The sequence below is a fragment of the Grampus griseus genome (genome assembly GCF_964374135.1).
Source record: "Grampus griseus genome assembly, chromosome: 5".
Taxonomy (NCBI): Eukaryota; Metazoa; Chordata; class Mammalia; order Artiodactyla; family Delphinidae; genus Grampus; species Grampus griseus.
In genome coordinates this window covers 11,919,586-11,939,055 of record NC_138998.1, presented here as the reverse complement: position 1 = coordinate 11,939,055, position 19,470 = coordinate 11,919,586, and the positions used below count along the sequence as shown (strand labels likewise).

Genomic DNA, 19,470 nt, shown 5'->3' with positions numbered 1-19,470 from the left:
GTTCTACTCACCGCTATAAATAATGAAGCACCTCAAAACTTAGTGCCTTAAAACAACAATAGTCAATAATTTTGCTCATGAATCTATTCTCTCAGAAATTGACAAGGAGGCCTTGAATCTTCTCCCCATGGCATTTGCTGGGCAACCTCAGCTGAGGCTGGAAGATCCATTTCCAAGTCACTCACATGATTGGCTGATTGGTGTTGGCCATTATGCAGAAGCTCAGCCAGGGCTAAAGCCCAGAGGTCTCGATTCCTTCCACACTGTACACCCAGTGTGCTACACAGACTTCCTCACATCACCATAATTGAATTCCAAGAGCAAGGATCTCAAGGGAATCAGACAGAAGCATTGTCAACCTTTTATGACCTAGACTCAGAAGACACATAGTAATAATTTTGCCATAATCACAGTCTTACCCAGATTAAAGGGGTTTATTCACTAGGTGAATAAACAAACAAATAATAACAAGCCCCAGATAGGTGGGGGAGTGGGGAGAGTAAGTGTCCAGAGTTGCTCCAATATATAATCTAAAATGTCCAGTTTTCACCAATTATGAGACATGCAAAGAAACAGGAAAGAATGAGCCACACGTGGGGGAAAACAGCAGGCAACATAAACTAATTGAGAGAGCTCAGATGTCAGATTTAACAGAAAAGGATTTCCAAGCAGTCATTTTAAATATGTTCAATGAACTAAAGGAAACTATTTAAAGAAGTAAAGTATGATAAAATGTCACATCAAATGGAGAATATCTGTAAAGAGAGAGAAATTATTTTAAAAATCAAGTAGAAATTCTGGAGTTGAAAAGTACAATAACTAAAACAAAAAATTCCCCAGAGGGGCTCAACAGTAGATTTTAACTAGCAGAAGAAAGAATCAGTGAACTTGAAGACAGACTGACAGATATTATGCAATCTGAAGAACAGAGAGAAAAATGTAGAAAAATGATCATTGCATCAGAGCATGTGGGAAACCAGAAAACACACCAGCATACACACAGTGGGAAGACCAGAAAGATAGGAAAGAGGGAAAAGAGGAGAAAAAAATACTCAAAAAAAGAAGGGCTGAAAGCCTCCCAAGTCTGATCAAGTTTGATGAAATATGTTAATTTACATGTCCAAGAATCTCAACTAACCCCAGGTAGGATAAATGTAAATCCACACCTAGATACATCAGGTAAAAATGCTGAAAGACAAAGAGAAAATCTTCAGAGAAAACATTAAGGTCTTGGTTGAATAAACTATTGTGTCCAGGAATAGAATACTATGCAAACATTTAGATGATATGTATATATATTTTGTTGCTACAGAGCAATGTTCTATTTTGCTAAATGAAAAAGAAACAGGTTATAAAATTATACACAGTGTGATTTTTTTTTTTGGAGTAACAAATAAACTTAGATAGGTACATGAAGAAATTAGCACATTAAATGTCAATCATGGAGTAAGCGCTCCACAGAGGGTAGCTATTCCTGGTTCTTTTGCTGCTGTTGTATTATGCCCTTTTAAAAATCCACCAGGCCAGACTAACATTATCTGCAGAGTTTGTATCAATCATTTCATGCTCATCATTGAAAAAATATATTAATACTCAAATTTACTGCCGCTGACTTAAGTGTTTCCCTACCTCAGCTTCTGCTGAGTGAAAATAATGATGCCAGTGCTCACTCCCCAAGAAGACTCACTCCCCAGGAAGTTGAAGCTGTCCAACAGCTTGCTCTGAACCCACACAGGAAATGCCCAGAACATGGGCAGGTGAGAGCTTGCTTCACCGAGAGGCAGCTGATGGGGCTGCTGGCTGCCAGCTACTTGAGGTCTCACATTAGCTACAGAACCTGCTGTCAGGTTGGCCTGTTTCTCCCTTTTCCTAAATCCTTCACCAGAAAACAAGCTTGTTTTCCTCTCTACCCCCTTACCCTGTCAACCCTGGGAATGCTCTTCTGTGAGGATACTTTCTTAGTCCTGGCAGACCAGGCAGGTGCTGGTTCCTCTTTGTTTTCTTCCACCTGAAGCTAAGCCTTGTCTAACATTTCCGTCCAAGATCACTACATCCTGACTCCAATGCTGGGTGTGAACTAGACTCCTCCAGTGTCCCCTACCCAGCCAACTACCATACCAGACCCCTGAACAAAACTTTGAGAGCATCCCATTATACTTTCCCCACCACCATTAACTCCACTTAAATCACCCAAAGAATGTATGGCCATCTGGTGACCTCTCACAACATGTCAAATAAGGCCAACAATGAACGTCTGTTTCCTTTCTGCTTACAGTACCATTATTCCAATAATATTGTCATTGTCCTTTATTTGTTTCTCCTACAAAAATAATAAGTTCTAACTATTCATAGTTTAAACCAATTTAAAGAACTAGTCTAGGAACCCAACTCATATATTATATTTTTCCTGTGGGGGGAAAAAGATGTTCAGCAATAGCTTATACAAATCAGCCATGTTCAAAGTATTGTCCTCAGTGAACCTAATTATCCTAACTTTCCAAATAATTGTTTATAAACTTTTAGAACCTAACCCAGTTTTAAGAAAGGGACTTCCTGTACTTGATTGCTGTAAATAAATGAATCCCAAAAGTTTTAAGCAGGTTGAAGAAGGAGGACAAAGTTACATATGGGCGACCATTAACAGATGAAAATATAGTTAGTATTATAACAATTCATCTTCTTTAAGCATTGTAAATAAATATGTACAGCCATTAATGCTAAAGCAAAACACCTGTCAATTATTCATAAGTGTTTCCAATCCTAAGACAATATTCCACAGTAAACAGATGTTACACGCTGAGATTCAGTGGAAAAATTCTCAACCCCATTCAATCTAAATTTTCTAAGAGTGTCTCCAAAAGATGATGCACTACACTTATATATCTGCCACTATAATTTATATTTCTCTGTTATTCTTTCCACTTTAGGTTCAACAGTAGACATTTCATTACCAGATAAGCCCATTTTCATTTGGATACAAATAAGGTAATTACTAAATTCTTAATAAAGTGGTTATTTGGGGTCATGATGATGATAAATCCTTGCCTAGAACTTTCTGAGTAGTTGGTAATCTCTGCAAGGAGAGCTGACCTAATGCTTGCAAAAATATATAAAAATTCTCTTGCATTTCTATATTTGGGAGATGTTGGCTTTTTAAAGTTTTGCCTGAGTCCCATATCATTTTTGTAAGCCTAAAACATTAAAGCAATACTGTCTGATATTCCTATGAATCTTTTATTCCTATGAATTTCCTATGATATTCCTTTTTTTTTTTTAAAAGAAGTAAGACAGACACAACTGAAACAAGACTCTATGCCCTCCTCTCTGTGGGCTTCTTTGCCTTTGTTTTTTAGGTGACGTCCATCCGATTTGGCAAGCAAATATAGACACCTGTCAAAAGGAGTCAGCTTTCTTGCTATACATAATTCCAAAGACTTAAATGATGAGCTTCATAAAATTAATTTACTCTTCATTCAAATGACATGATGTAACATCTTCCTGAGATACCATGTAAACTTCATCATGAAGAAATTTTATATTTAAATCTATTTTTAAATGTCCATAATAATAATAAAAATAAGTGTGAAGAGAGATTTAGGTATGTTACCTCAAATTCAATCCAAAGCCCAAGACTAGTTTTTCTCTAACTGGAGAAAGGTACACCAAAAAGAGCAAGAAGATTTTTACTGAGGGTCAGGAATCCTATCACTTTTGATTTTATACGCTAAGGGTTATTGAACAGCCATGGGCAAATAGTAGATGTTCAATGAAGCGAAGTTTAAAGAAACTCATTCATCTGAACATACCTTGAGGGTTTTGTCTGGTTTTTGTTTTTGTTTTTGGAGGGAATCAGGGAACGTCGTGATTGAGAAAAGATGATAGGTGAATTGGAAAAGACCACCAGAGAAGAAACTAGTTAACAATGAAAAAAACCACTGAAGAACCTAGAAATGTATAATCCCAAGAGTGATTGAAGGTGCAGGATGGATAGGGATCTGCCCCAGCCAGACCTAATCGTGACAGTGTTCTCTCCCACTTGGGAGGAACCAGAGCAAGAACAGGAGTAATGACCTTGTTGAAAATCCCAAGGCATAACCCCTGCTGTGCTTATTTTTCCCTAACCAGAGAAAAAGTAATTTTCTACTTTATCTTCTTTAGAACAATGAAGCAGACACAATATTTCACACTGCTCATCTTTGAAAGCTCAGAACTACTTAAGTTGATTTGCATACAATAATTATTTACTTAATTAACAAGTTCTCAGCTAAATTGTCCTTTCAACCCTTAACAAGTTGAAAATTATATAAGATTCTCCTTCAAACGAAAGGAAAATTTCCCCAATTAGGATCTATTGCTATCAACAGAATACAATTTTCCACATGGCTTTTTGCACTGAGATTTAAACTGATTCCCCAATGAGGAAGGAGAAATTCCTTTGGAAAAGAGCTCAAAGAAGCTGAGAAATCTCAAATGTATCTATCACCGAGAACCCAGAATTTTTTTAAATTTAAGTTGATCCTTAAAGCTAATATCTTTAGTAAAAATTCTTAAAAGCAACAAGAAGACAAAAAATAAAGGTAAGCTATATATTTCCCACAGAGCTGGAAGTTAACCTTAAAAAAAAAATAAAGCACAGTGTTTAGAATTACAAATGCTTTATGTAATAGACTAGCAGAAACATATCAAAATTTAATGTTTATGATACATTAGGAACTTTCCTTCGTGGTTCAAGAAGAAAAAATCCAAACCAAGCATTTAATCTATGAATAAAGAGAATTTTTGAAATCAATTTAATGGAATATATCAAGTTTCTAATCCAAAAGACCTTCTTTTACACTACTTACAGAATAACTAATATTTAAAAAGGATAAAGTGAGTGGACGTAGTAAGTAAATGAGCCTAAAAACAAAATGCACCGTCTCTCAGGGTAGCAAATGAATAAGGAGCCTGGACCAGCCCATGCCCACTCACCAGATATCCAACTTTGTGTCATAGCCTTTGTGTTTCAGAGCCTCTGGGCTCATATAATGGGGAGTTCCAGTTAAAGTGGTGGCTAGATCACAGGATCCCATTAGGAGTCGAGAAACTCCAAAATCCCCTTGAAATAATAATTAATTTTTATGAATACTTTAAATCACAAAAATCAGTACTGTACTAGAAATTAACAACTGTCGAATTTGACAATTTTAATATGCAATGATTCATACCATTTTAAAGGGAAAGAAAAGTCACACATTTTAAATTATACAATACTGGTGAATAGCTTTAAAAATAAAAGCCTTATAGGAGAAAGAAGATTTTGAAGACAGGAAAGTGAATTATGTAAGCTAAAACTTTATTTCCTGGAATTATGGAAAACCAGCAACTTGAAACAAAAAGCTATTTCAAGTCTGAATAACAACAAACAGAATGATTCTGGAAGCACTGAATATTATGACTTGCAATTTTATATGGGGTGGGGGAGAGTTTGTTCTTCATTTACAATAAAGAAATTTCAAACAAAAAACCTGAGACTTTTCAAGAACATGACTATAAAAATTTGAATCTATCAGCTTCAGCATACTTGTCTAATTAGTTGCATGCTTTTATGATTCCCCCTCTAAGAACACCTACATAAGATCAAACAATCCAGTAACTGTTGTGAGTGTAGGTACAGTTCTAAAGGAGAACTAACTACATCAACATTTTAATTATCTGTGATAACTGTTAATTGCTTGTGATAAAATAAGTAGGGGAGTGGGAAAACTGTAGTAATCAAACTAGTAAAACAAGTCTAATCATTTATTAATGGTTAGCGCATGGCATGGAATAGGAACTCAAAAGATATTTGTTGAATCTATCTAATATGTAGCAAATGTTTTATACCTCAGTTTATATCAGATAATCAGAAACAAAATAATTGGTTTTTTTGTTGTTGGGCACAACCAATCAAGAACAAAAATTTAGTAAGTTTGAATAAACCGATGATTATTCTAACACTTTTAGGTACTTTATATTCCAATTTGATATATTAATAACATCTAGAATATACTCTCTCATAGAATACATATTCTTAAAATCTTACCAATTTTAAGTAGATTATTTTTCAGAAATATATTCTTTGATTTCAAGTCTCGATGGAAGTACCCTCCTACAAAAGGAAAAAAAGGATATACAATTTCATGCAAATATAAAATTTTCAAATCCAAATATAAATAATATATATGAGTGAATGTGAAGTGATTCACACATAAATATACACTCCCAGAGATATATCTTTAAATGTTTAAAAGCTTCAAAGCCACAACATTTTCTAATTTCACTGAGAAAATCAGAGTTTTAAAACAAAGGTTTTAAAGACAGAGAAACATGTAGTTGAGAGAAGGGTGATGTACTTCCAGCTATTTCAATAGGCCAGATTTTATTGTGTTTTAGTAGCATGATCTACATTGTACTATATCCAGTAACCATACACCCAGTTCACAGAGGAGTTATCACAAAGCTTTATAATCTATTATATACTATATATAATCTATTACATGCATATATATCTTTATATTTATAATATAATATATATATTATAATCCAAATGTTCACATTTTATATATGTGGAAATAATGTTGATGATGGTATTTAATAATAGATAACACTTAAGTTTTACTGTAACCCAGCAATGTAAATTATGTCAGTTAAGACTTTCATTTCTGAAATTATGAAAAATCAGACAACTTGAAAACCTTTGCCTAAAAAAACACCCAGAAATGTTGAATAAAGTATGTAAGTCTCTTCACATATAACACAACTGAATCCCCAAGAAAATGAGGCAAATCCTTTGGGATTATACAAAAAGAAAACTGAAAATCAGAGGGAGCAATAGGTGCTGATGTCTCAGCAGCCCGAGGAACTCAGAACTCACAGCAGCCAAGACCTTGAGGCCATGTGATGTGGAGAGTTGGAACTAATATAAACACCTAAAGTCAGAATCCTATATGCAGTCCATATCTTAAGTGAAAATACGACCCAAGAAACATTCACTCACAAGTAAACAAAATGGAGAAAAAAAATCTCTCCCTTCATATTTTGCAACCATGTCTCTCTGCTCACTCACATTTGGAATTCAAATATGCAGTAGCTGTATGGCTTAAGACAACCAAAACAAAGAAATTAACATAAAAATTGGTTCTCAGCTGTTAATACCCTCTTGAGGCATCTGGCAGAAGCAAATACAAACTGAATCAGCAGATAATATATAATAAAACTATACTTCAAAGCTAATCAAGACAGTATGGTACTGGCCCAAAAACAGAAATATAGATCAATGGTACAGGATAGAAAGCCCAGAGATAAACCCACACACATATGGTCACCTAATTTATGACAAAGGAAGCAAGGACATACAGTGGAGAAAAGACAGCCTCTTCAATAAGTGGTGCTGGTAAAACTAGACAGCTACATGTAAAAGAATGAAATTAGAACACTACCTAACTCCATACACAAAAATAAACTCCAAATGGACTAAAGACCTAAATATAAGACCGAACACTATAAAACTCTGAGAGGAAAACACACTTTGACATAAACCACAGCAAGATCTTTTTTGACCCACCTCCTAGAGTAATGGAAATAAAAACAAAAATAAACAAATGGGACCTAGCTAAACTTAAAAGCTTTTGCAGAGCAAGGGAAACCATAAACAAGATGAAAAGACAACCCTCAGAATGGGAGAAAATATTTGCAAATGAAGCAATGGACAAAGGATTAATCTCCAAAATATACAAACAGCTCATGGAGCTCAATAACAAAAAAACAAACAACCCAATTAAAAAATGGGCAGAAGACCTAAATAGACATTTTACCAAAGAAGACATACAGATGGCCAAGAGGAACATGAAAAGCTGCTCAACATCACTGATTATTAGAGAAATGCAAATCAAAACTACGAGGTATCACCTCACACTGGTCAGAATAGCCATCAACAAAATCTCTACAAACAGTAAATGCTGGAGAGGGTGTGGAGAAACAGGAACACTTTTGCACTGTTGGTGGGAATGTAAATTGATACAGCCACTATGGAGAACAGTATAGAGGTTCCTTAAAAAACTAAAAATAGAACTACCATATGACCCAGAAATCCCACTACTGGGCATATACCCTGAGAAAACCGTAATTCAAAAAGAGACATGTACCTCAATGTTCATTGCAGCACTATTTACAATAGCCAGGACATGGAAACAACTTAATGTCCAACAATAGGTGAATGGATAAAGAGGATGTGGATATGGAATTCAAATATGCAGTAGCTGTATGGATGTGGAATTACTCAACCATAAAAAGGAACGAAATTGGGTCATTTGTAGAGATGTGGATGGACCTAGAGTCTGTCATACAGAGTGAAGTAAGCCAGAAAGAGAAAAATAAATATCATATATATGTGGAATCTAGAAAATGATATAGAGGAACCTATTTGTAGGACAGGAATAGAGACGTAGACGTAGAGAATGAACATGTGGACAAAGGGGGGAAGGAGAGGGTGGGATGAATTGGGAGATTAGGTTTGACATAAATACACTACCATGTATTTAGTGTATTTATGTCAAGTAGATAGTTAGGGGGAACCTGCTGTAGAGCACAGGGAGCTCAGCTCAGTGTTCTGTGATGCCCTAGGTGGGTGGCATGGGGGGTGAGGGGTGGGAGGGAGGTCCAAGAGAGAGGGGATATAGGTATACATATAGCTGATTCACTTCGTTGTGCAGCAGAAACTAACACAACATTGTAAAGCAATTTTACTCCAATAAAATAAATAAATAAACCCCTGAGAATTTCAAATAACTTAATAGGATATAAACTATAAAATAAGTATATTTCAAATGATTAAAATAATAAAGAATAGAAAACACGAGATAGAAACAGAATATTATCAGAAAAAAAAGATGATGCTGATTTGAGAAACAATCAAATAGAATATCTCAGGGGAAAATGTGACCATTGAAATAAAAAACTCAAGATTAAGACCTCAGCTTCCAACTATGATGAAGTAAGCTTATTATCACACTAAATCGCCCACCTTCCACAGTTGTATCGAGACTACTACAAAATTTAAACAACGTAAAATTTGGGTAAATTTTTTTAACAGCTCTTTGAAGATATCAGAGATCAGTCAAGGTGAACAAAGGCAGGCAGCACTTGAGGGGCCAAAATCTAAAAGAAAAGAGATGCACTGAGATGAGCAAGCACTTCCCACTGTGTTTTCGTCTCAGGCATTTGGCAGAAGCAGAGTGTCGTGGCCCAGAGCTTGCAGCAGTTTCACTGGGGATGGAAAACAAAATCTGTAGTTCAGAGATACAAAAGGCAACCAGGACTCAAGGGGCAAATTTTCCAGAGAAAAGGGAACAGAAGAGAAGTAAGTCTGACATTCTGAATAGATTTTATCCTGAGGCATTTGCTGAATCCTAAGCGTTCCGGGGCAAGACATTCAGGAGAAAGCAGCTGCTAAGAGGTAAAAAACTAAGCAGAGTTTTCAGTAGATTCACAAAGCTGAGGAGGGGTCTTGGTAAATAACTAAAGCCTTCAGCTGAAAACCCTGAACACTGGAAATAAAGGCAAACTGGAAATAGACCAGCCCTCACAAACCTAGCCTTAAACTATCTCAGTCCTAAATGGATCAAGGTGATCTGCATCTACTACCAGCCAGCAAAAAAAATCAAATCCTCTCCAGAGGAAGATAATATCATCCAACATCTCTACACTATTTTACATATATTGTCCAACATTTACTCAAAAACTACAGGCATGCCAAGAGACAAGACCAAATGACCAAAAACAAAACAAACAAATAAAAAAGAAACAAATCCTTACGTGATCCACCTACTGGAATTATTGGACAAGGATTTTAAAGTAACTATGATATTTTCAAGGAAATAATTACACAATGAGAAAACTAGATTCTATAAACAATTTTTTAAAAGAACTGAATGGAAATTCTAGAATTGAAACAAATATAATTAAAATTAAGAATTCATTAGATATGTTTGAAAGCAGATAAGATGCAGCAGAAACAAAGATTTAGAAATTGGAATAATGGTTAGTGAAAATTATTCAGTCCAAGTAATGAAAAATAATATTGATACTTAGACTAGGCAAGTAGAAGATGAGTTATAGATATAATACATTAACAGTCCCCACATATATAAATATGTAAATAAGTAAATCACCACTAGGTATTTTAAGAACAAGGCAAACAGTATGTTAGAAAGCAGTTATGGGAAGTAATTGGCTGGTGCTGTGGTAATAGAACAATAAAATGTATGCAACAGACCAGATATCAAGCTACCTGGTAAATTTTTTAAGTATAATTTGACTTTGTGGCTACAGTAAGCAAAAATCGTTCCAGAAAGAAAGTCCTTTCATGTGCTTTGTTAATATTTTTTCCTTTGAAGTATTTAGAAATCAAGTCCAAGAAATAACAAGGTGACTAGCAAACAGTTGACATAAAATCTTTCTTCTAACAAACTCAAGTAGCTCTCCACCTATGTCCCCATAATTTCTATTTTCATGATGCCCAAGAGAGTTAAGTGCCCTGATTAAGAATGGATGACAGTGGTGGTCAAACCCATGGTCGAGTTCCTGCCTCCAACTCCCCATCAGGTCATTGTACAAACCCTCACCCTCCAGGACCACAGCAGAGTGAGGTCTGTGGAGGCAGCCACAGCAAGTGTTTCTCAGGCTCTGAGCCAGAGTAGGACTGTGGAGACAGTATGGACAGTTTAACCTTCATTTCCCCTTAAGCCCTTATCTGAATAGTTTCTGAAACCTCAGCTCCCTCCCCACAGGTCTGTATTTGTCCGGCAGGGTCTCAGGGTGGCCTGCAGACTCTTCCTGCCGAAGGTGCTGGCATGAGCAATGGCTCCGTGGTGATGCACAGCCCAGGCAGCTCCTGTTGCTGGTCTCTGCCATGTGGCCTTTGTCCTAGACTCTGAGGCGGCTCCTGCCTGGCTTCCTCATTGGTGTCCTGGGACCCCAGGACCATGATAAGCCCTCTGTGCTATAAGCCAGGAGTGATGCCAGGTCCTTCTCAAATGTAGCTACACAGTAGGAGTTTCCGACACCTGGTACTGGAGTGGGGTCTCCTTGAAAAAGTGACCTCAGGACATCCCAAGAAGTGGGAGCCAGGAGAAAGCAGGAATCTCCCACAACACCACAGACAGAACTTCTCTCTGCTTTTCCATCTCCAGACCTGGGGGAGCACACCTCCATCCCCTGCCACATTTAGTGGGTCCTTTCCCTGGGAGCCTATAAAACATTTGCTACATATTAGATAGATTCAACAAATATGTTAAAAATGAATTCCTCATACCACCTTTTGGGAAATGTTTAGCCATTCTAACACAATACCTCACCAAGTGGCTGGGGAAAGGTGTGGGTTGCTAGGTGACAAGGCACTCATCTTAGGGAAAGTGCCCCAGCCCTGTTCTCTCCTCCACTGTGAAAGCACCAAGAACACCAGTAAATGAGATCCCTGCAGAGAAGCTGCTCTGTGCTTCATTGTAAAAAATCTAGAACCCCTTCAACAGAAGTGAGTTGGGGGTGTGTGTTTGTTTTGTTTTGTGTTTTCTGTGTTAGCACTGGGGGCAAAAAAGGAGGAGACTTTTTTGCCTCCAGAGCCTTCTTTTCTCTGCCCCTAAGAAGTTCCCTCATGCCCAGTTCTGCTGTGGCATCCAGAGACATTTCAAAGATTAGCTAATTAATTGGACCAAAAAGAAGAAAGGCTCTAAGTCACTCAAATACTGGCCCAGTTTATGGAGGCTTGGTGGACTTGGTGATGAGCCTCTGGACACAAACAGCTTTAACAAACTTAGCTCTGTCTACGTGCCAGAGGTTCAGGCCCAGGGGGGAGGAAGGAGTCTTAGAGCTACATTCTCAAGACAGCTTTCAGTGAACTGTGAAAATTCTCAGCTTTTAGCAACATTATTTATAAGTGTGTATGCCATATGCCATAGTTTTAGAATATTACAAATGTATAAATAAACCAAATTAAAATAAGTACAGGAAAGCTCCAAAGGAGTAAACAAAATCTTCATTTCTTCTGTAACTTCATTCTTCTTAGTTTTTCCAAGGTCTTCTTTATCTCCTCTGCTGCTGCACTGTATTAGTCAGGGTTCTCCAGAGAAACAGAACCAAATAGAAGATACAGATATGGATATAGATACAAATGGAGATTTATTATAAGGAACTGGCTCAAGAAATTATGGAGGCTGAGAAGTCCCAAGATCTGCTGTATGCAAGCTGAAGATCCAGGAAAACTGGTGGTATAATTCAGTCCTAGTCTGAAGGCCTGAGACCAGGTGAGTCAATGATCTAGGTCCTTTAGTCCAAGGGCAGAAGATGGGATGAGACATCCCAGCTCCCCAGTGAGGCAGGAAAAAGGGGGCAAATTCCTCCTTCCTCTGCCTTTTGTTTTTTTCAGACCTTCAAGGGATGGATGTGTCCAACCACACTGGAGGGGGCAATCTACAGAGTCTAATCCTGTTACGGAGTCCAAGTTCACTCTGCTCGCTGCCAACAGGCCAATAAATCAGGAGATGAGGTACTGAGGTAAGGAATAGTGACTTTATTCGGAAAGCCGGCAGACTGAGAAGATGGCAGACTAGGGTCCTCCCAGAACACTATCTTATTGGGGTCTGGATGCCAGTTTCTTTTATAGAATTTGAGGGGGAAGTAAAGTAAAAAGGCAGAATAGAGAGGGAGAGTAAAAAGGGCCAACAGCCTTGCAAAACCTCCTGGAATGGCAGCCTCAGGGAGGGGATGTGTAATTTCTTCTTTCTTGCAGCCATTCACACGTGGGTAGGGTTCCTGAGGCAGGCCATTATGTGTGATTACAGTAACAAAAGCAACAAAAAGCAAAGGCTGAAGTCAAAGAAACAGATCCAACATGGAGTCAAAATTGGCTCTTCCCTGTTACAATCCCATCTGTAAACACCCTCACAGACACACCCAGAAGCAATATTTAATCTGGGCAACTCATGGCCCACTCAAATTGACCCATAAAATTAACCACCACATGCACTAAAAAAATTTGCAAGGAAATTTGCAACAGAAGAGCCAAATCCATCTTCTTCTTTATTCCAAAGTAATTTCCTAACTCATTTGTAAGCAGTCTATGTAATTTTCAAAATGCATTTGAATATATACTCTAGACCAGCGGTCCCCAACCTTTTTGGCACCAGGGACCGGTTTCATGGAAGACAATATTTCCACGGATGAGAGGGGTAATGGTTCTGGCAGTAATACGAGCAATGCGGAGCGATGGGGAGCAGCAGATGAAGATTTGCTTGCTCACCCGCTACTCACCTCCTGCTGTGTGGCCCGGTTCCTAACAGTCCACAGACAAGTACAGGTCCATGGCCCAGGGATTGGGGACCCCTGCTCTAGACCATAAGAGGAAAAGGCTGGAATAATCCTTCATAGACAGATCTATTTTATTGGTTATAGTTTGACAGATTTAAGTAGAAAGCTGAGGGAAGCACTGTAGTAGGCTGTATTCTTGTTCCCAAATATTTGCACCTCTTGTGCCTGGCAGCAGGTGTCTGCCTTGGGAGGAAGAGGCACCTCCACTGGGCTTGGTCATGTGACTTGCTTGGGTCAATGGCATGCAAACAGACCAGGCAACTGTCATGTCTGAGCAGAATCTTTAAGAACATTTGAATGTTTCCCCTAACTCTCTTGCTTTTCCCTCTTCCAGGAGAAAGCATGTCCCAGACAAGAGCTGCTCCTTCAGAGTAGGCAGTGGGACGGGAAGACTCGCAGCTGATCTGCAGCCAAAGCAAGAAATGACTGTCCTAAGTCACCGAGGTTGGGGTTTTGTGTTAACACAGCATGAGGAAGGAGTTTTAGTGCTACAGTCTCAAGGTAGTTTTGAGTGAACTGTGAATACTCTTAGCTTTATACATTATTATTTATGTGTCCATGCCATATGCTAAAAGACAACTCATGGACCACTCAGATTGACATAAAATTAACCATCACATGCACAATGACAATTCTTTCTGTTTCCCCAAGATCTAGGCCCTCACTTCTAATGTTTTCTTCTCCTTCTCCTTGCCCTTCCCCTTCCTCTGCTTTCCCTCCCTCTGTCTCCTCCTCTTCCATCTCCTTCTTTTCCTCCTTCTGTATCTCTTTCTCTCCATATTCCACTCAGCATATTCGTAATTAAACACAGCACTACTGCTTCAAACCTGTCTTTCCAACTTCTTGCTCACCCTCAGGTGATGAACAGGTTCATCTTTGACCTTCTCCTAGCACATCTCACAATCTGCTTAATGTCAAGTTTGGTCATTTCAGCTTGTCGAGTTCACTCTCACCCTTCCATGCTGCCCAGTGCTGTCACCTTGGCTCAGGTCTTACAACCTCAGGCATGGATTTTATAAAGTTTCCAGGTTAATAACCCAAGTCCCACTCTCTCCCCTCTATAATTTTTCATCTAATCCTCCCAAAGGTCTGGTCACACTACAGCTCCATTCAGAAGGCTTCTGTGATATCAATGTCTATGCTACAAAACAAAGCCCTCTACAATCTGATCTACTTTGATCATATCTACAATCTGATCTACCTTGACTCACAGCTCCATTCATGTACTCCAAGAGCCTTTCTGATGGGACCACTCATCACTTACCCTAAAAGTACCATGTTTTCCCAGCTCTGTGGCTTTGCTCACTCTGTTCCCTAAGCCTGGAAAGTTCTGACCCATCTTCCACCATATTCAAAATGCACCATGGTCCAAATATCACTCCTTCCAAGAAGCCTTCATTGATTCTCCCAAGTAAAAGCATTATTCCCTCTTCTGAGCTCCTATAGCAGGGATCCCCAATCCCCGGGCCACGAACCAGTACCAGCCTGTGACCTGTTAGGAACTGGGCTGCACAGCAGGAGGTGAGCGGCAGGCAAGCGAGCGAAGATTCATCTGCCGCTCCCCAGCGCTCACATTACAGCCTGAACCATCCCCACACACCCCCACACACCCCTGGTCCGTGGAAAAACTGTCTTCCACAAAACCGGTCCCTGATACCAAAAAGGTTGGGGACTGCTGTCCTATAGCACTTTTCTTGGCACTCTTATCACCTGTTTTAAATTAAGAGTATAATTTACATTAAAGTATATGAATCTTAGGCTTGATGAACTTTTACATACACATCACGCTGGTAATCCTCCACCCAGATCAAGATGTAGAACATTTCCAGCATCCCAGGAGGTTTCTTTGTTCCCCTTCCAGTTGAAATTCCCTTCCAAACGTAACCTCTATTCTGATTCACCCGACATTGGTCTTGCCTGTTTTTGAACGTCATACAAATGGAGCCATATAGTACCCACTCTTTTGTATCTGTTTTCTCTCACCCAACATCACATCTCTGAGATTCATCAGATTGTGCATATCAATCATGTGGGTTTTTTTTTTTTTTTTTTTTTTTTTTTCCGGTACACGGGCCTCTCACTGCTGTGGCCTCTCCTGTTGCGGAGCACAGGCTCCGGACGCGCAGGCTCAGCGGCCATGGCTCATGGGCCCAGCCGCTCCGCGGCATGTGGGATCTTCCCAGACCGGGGCACGAACCCGTGTCCCCTGCATCGGCAGGCGGACTCTCAACCACTGCACCACCAGGGAAGCCCAATCATGTGTTCTTTTTTATTGCAGAGTACCCCATTGTATGACTACACCATAATTTATTTAACAATTGTACTGTAAATGGACATTTTTCTGTGTTTTGGCTATTACAAATAAGGCTTCTATGGTTATTTTTGTACATGTCTTTTGTTGAATACAGGTACTCATATTTCACCTCACAAATAGAATTACTGGGTCATAAGGTATTTAAATGTTTGGCTTTGGAGGTATCAATACTACCAAACATTTTTCCCAAGTGGTTATACTAATTCACACCCTAACAGCAATGTAAGAGAATTCCAATAGCTCCACCTCCTTGCCAATACTCCTTATTGTCAGAGATTTTTAACCCTTTCTGGTGGCTAGGTCCTCATTCTATATTGAATTACAACCACAAATGATAACACTTACCCAGGGCTTGACAGTTTGCAAACTTTCTAAGTGTGTAATATCTTAAAGCATATTCCCCACAGCTCTATAAAGTAAGCAAGGAGAGTCCCATTATGATCCCTATTTTATAGATGAGGAAACAAAGGCTCAGAAAGGTTAAGCAGATCGCCCAAGGCCATAAGTCACATGCAGTAGAGACCATGAACTCTGTATATCCATCATGCTATACGGTTTACAGTTATTGGGGGACATGTTTTATCTCTGCTAGTTTACTAACAGCTCTTCGAGGTTAGGCTCTATTTTAACTTAACGCTATTTAATAAATGAATGAATGAACTTAAATATAAAATTGAAATTTCTCCATCTATAGAGAAAAACTTTACAATAATTGATTACAATAACATAATGAGAGACTTCCCTGGTGACGCAGTGGTGAAGAACCTGCCTGCCAATGCAGGGGACACAGGTTCAAGCCCTGTCCAGGAAGATCCCACATGCCATGGAGCAACTAAGCCTGTGTACCACAACTACTGAACCTGCACTCTAGAGCCCGTGAGCCACAACTACTGAGCCCATGTGCCACAACTACTGAAGCACACCTGCCACAACTACTGAAGCCTGTGTGCCTAGAGCCTGTGCTCCACAATGAGAAGCCACTGCAATGAGAAGCCCCCGCACTGCAATGAAGAGGAGCCCCCGCTCGCCACAAACTAGACAAAGACCGCAGGCAGCAAGGAAGACCCAACGCAGCCAAAAATAAATAAATACATTTTTTTAAAAAATAATAATAGGGGCTTCCCTGTGGCACAGTGGTTGGGAGTCCACCTGCTGATGCAGGGGACGCGGGTTCGTTCCCCGGTCCGGGAGGATGCCACATGTCACGGAGCGGCTGGGCCCGTGGGCCATGGCTGCTGAGACTGTGCGTCCGGAGCCTGTGCTCCGCGGCGGGAGGGGCCGCAGCGGTAGGAGGCCCGTGTGCCGCAAAAAAAATAAAAATAAAAAAATAATAAAAATAAAAAATAATAATAATAACATAATGAAAGAAGCATCATCATTTGTTATCTGAATCACAAAGGGTGGTATTTCAGATCCACAGATCCACAAATACCGAAACATTTAGCCCTATTTAATGACTTTCTTAGAATGCTGAAGGATTCAAAACAAATTTAAATCCTCTCTTTGAAGGATTTTTTTAAACTTTTTTCTTTTTTTTTAAATTCACCCAATTACTTCGCACACAGCACAGTGGAGCTCAGCTCTTTCCCCTCCTGTCAGTGGTTACTGAGGAAACTCTTTTCAGTGCTTTAACTATTGTCCGGCTGTGTATATCTTTGGCACCAAGCAAGAACAAAATCCTTCTAAAGGGCCTTAACTTTTATTACATTACCTAAATTCTACCTAAAAATTGTCTTTATTATACCACATTACATATTTATATGTACTTGCATAAACTAGGAATAATTCTCCTTATGCTTAGAGTTTTATATAACTATAGAACCCTAACATGTATACAAATTAAAAACACAAAGCCAATAAAATTCAAATTAATGAAGTTAATTTAGTATCAAGTGGTGATGTTTTGGTGCTTACATTGTGCATATGGTGCTGGTGCTGGAGTATCGATTCTTTTCAGTTTGTCAAGCCCTGACTCTTGTGTCCTAGAGATGGCCTATCTCTCCTCTTCTCTATTTAACTACAGCAGCTCTCCGGCATACAGCACCTGCTGATTGCTGCGGGGCCCACACACATCATTTAAGCATTAGCAGTCTCTGTCCTACTACTCACTGCTGTTCAGTTAAGGAATAACACTTGGTGCCAAAAACTAATCCAGATCACAAATGACAAACACCTAAAATTGCCTGGCAGTGTCTCATACAAGACTCTTTCTCATTATGCTGATATTAATGTATGTAAACTACCACAGAAATGAAGACATAAAATATTAAATCCTCTTAGAGAACTGCTATACCTTATCCCTTTTACCTTAAAACACTGAAAAATTAGAGACAATTCAAAAAGCTTTCCTCTGAAGAAAAGGATGGGTTAAATGCGACTGTGTTTGGTCTTTGGAGGATGCCAACAACACAGGCCCACAAAGAGAAGAGGTACTTGCTCCATCCATAAGGAGCATCAGATCCAAACATTAAGCTACTCAGACTATTCCTGACAGAGTCATCATCATTAGATGCAAAGGAAAAGCATTCATCGGCAATAAAACAATCAAAGAAAAATAACTTCTAATTGAACAACATCAGTTAAACTGACTAACTCATGTGTAATGCATTTTTATTTCCCTTCAGTGCAATGTACAAATATTTGCCTAGCATTTTCTCTCCTTCTACACAGGGCATGATGAGTCAAAAGTGGCATATTAAACAACTCGCACCCTCACTCAAACTCGATATCTGGCTGGATTTTCTGGGCCAAGGCGATCAAAGTTTAAGGAATTAATTGAATATTCGACTCCTTGTCAAAAAGACCTGCATTCCCTTCTCATTCTCCAAACCTGCCTTTATAGCCTCTCTTTTTAATCCTAGAGTTTATCAAAATTCTGTTGGATCATACAAGTTGTAGTGTCATAATGTTTCTAGAAGTTGCACAGAACATTTTTTGACATCAGATTATTATAGCATCCTGTGAAGTAGACATTGAAAAGTTCTTCAGATGAAAGATGAGCTGTAAATGTATGTATTTTTCCAAACCCAGATTTCCTTTTCTACCCAAGAGGACTCTCACACAAAAAAGAAAAAAAATTTTAATAAAAAAACAAGATCTCTTTTCAATATCCCATTTACATTCTCAGAATATGATAAAAGAACTTCAGTGGCAAAAAGATAATTATCTACACGTTGCCATCCCCTTCCTGAATAGCTTGAGATAAGAAGTGACAGAAAGAAAACCAAGAAAGCAGGAAGGAGGGAGAAAAAGAAGGAAGGAAGGAAGGCAAAAAGGAAAGGGGGAAGGAGGTAGAGAGGGAGGGAGGAAGGAAGGTTGGAAGGAAGGAAGGCCAGGAGGGAGGGAGGAAGGAAGGTTGGAAGGAAGGAAGGCCAGAAGGGAGGGAGGAAGGAAGGAAGAGGGAGGGAAGAAAGAAATGAAAAGAAAAAAAAAAGAAGAAAAGCTTGCCTTAGAGAAATATCAATGAAGCTGACAGCTTCAACCCAATGTTTTCTACTTTAGGAAGGTCATACATAAGTACAGTCACCCCTGTGAAAATGGCCTTTGTGACATATTTGTCTGCCTCAATAATACTGAAATTTGGAGAAATTTGTCTGTATGTTCAAATAACATTTCTTTCAGGAATTTGTCTCCAAACCTCGATGCTGCTTTTCATTTCCTACGGTCATTTTAAAACTATATTAGTTAAAGAAATACAAATTCCTACCGCATTTGTATCAGCTTTGGTATTGTTTTCCTTGTGAGTGAGCAGAATTACGTTCCCTGTGAGTCGT

At 38.9% G+C, this 19,470-nt stretch overlaps 1 protein-coding gene across 1 annotated transcript in view; it reads right to left on the bottom strand.

The window, feature by feature from the left end:
* The window catches only part of NEK11 (NIMA related kinase 11), a gene marked incomplete at its 3' end in the record, with an annotated part of 108,896 nt that overhangs the window by 29,928 nt on the left and 59,498 nt on the right, over positions 1-19,470 (bottom strand). Inside the window, 3 exon segments of the mRNA XM_082654641.1 lie at positions 4,972-5,098; positions 6,065-6,130; positions 16,043-16,106. Of these exon segments, the coding sequence (XP_082510767.1) occupies positions 4,972-5,098; positions 6,065-6,130; positions 16,043-16,106 (257 nt within the window).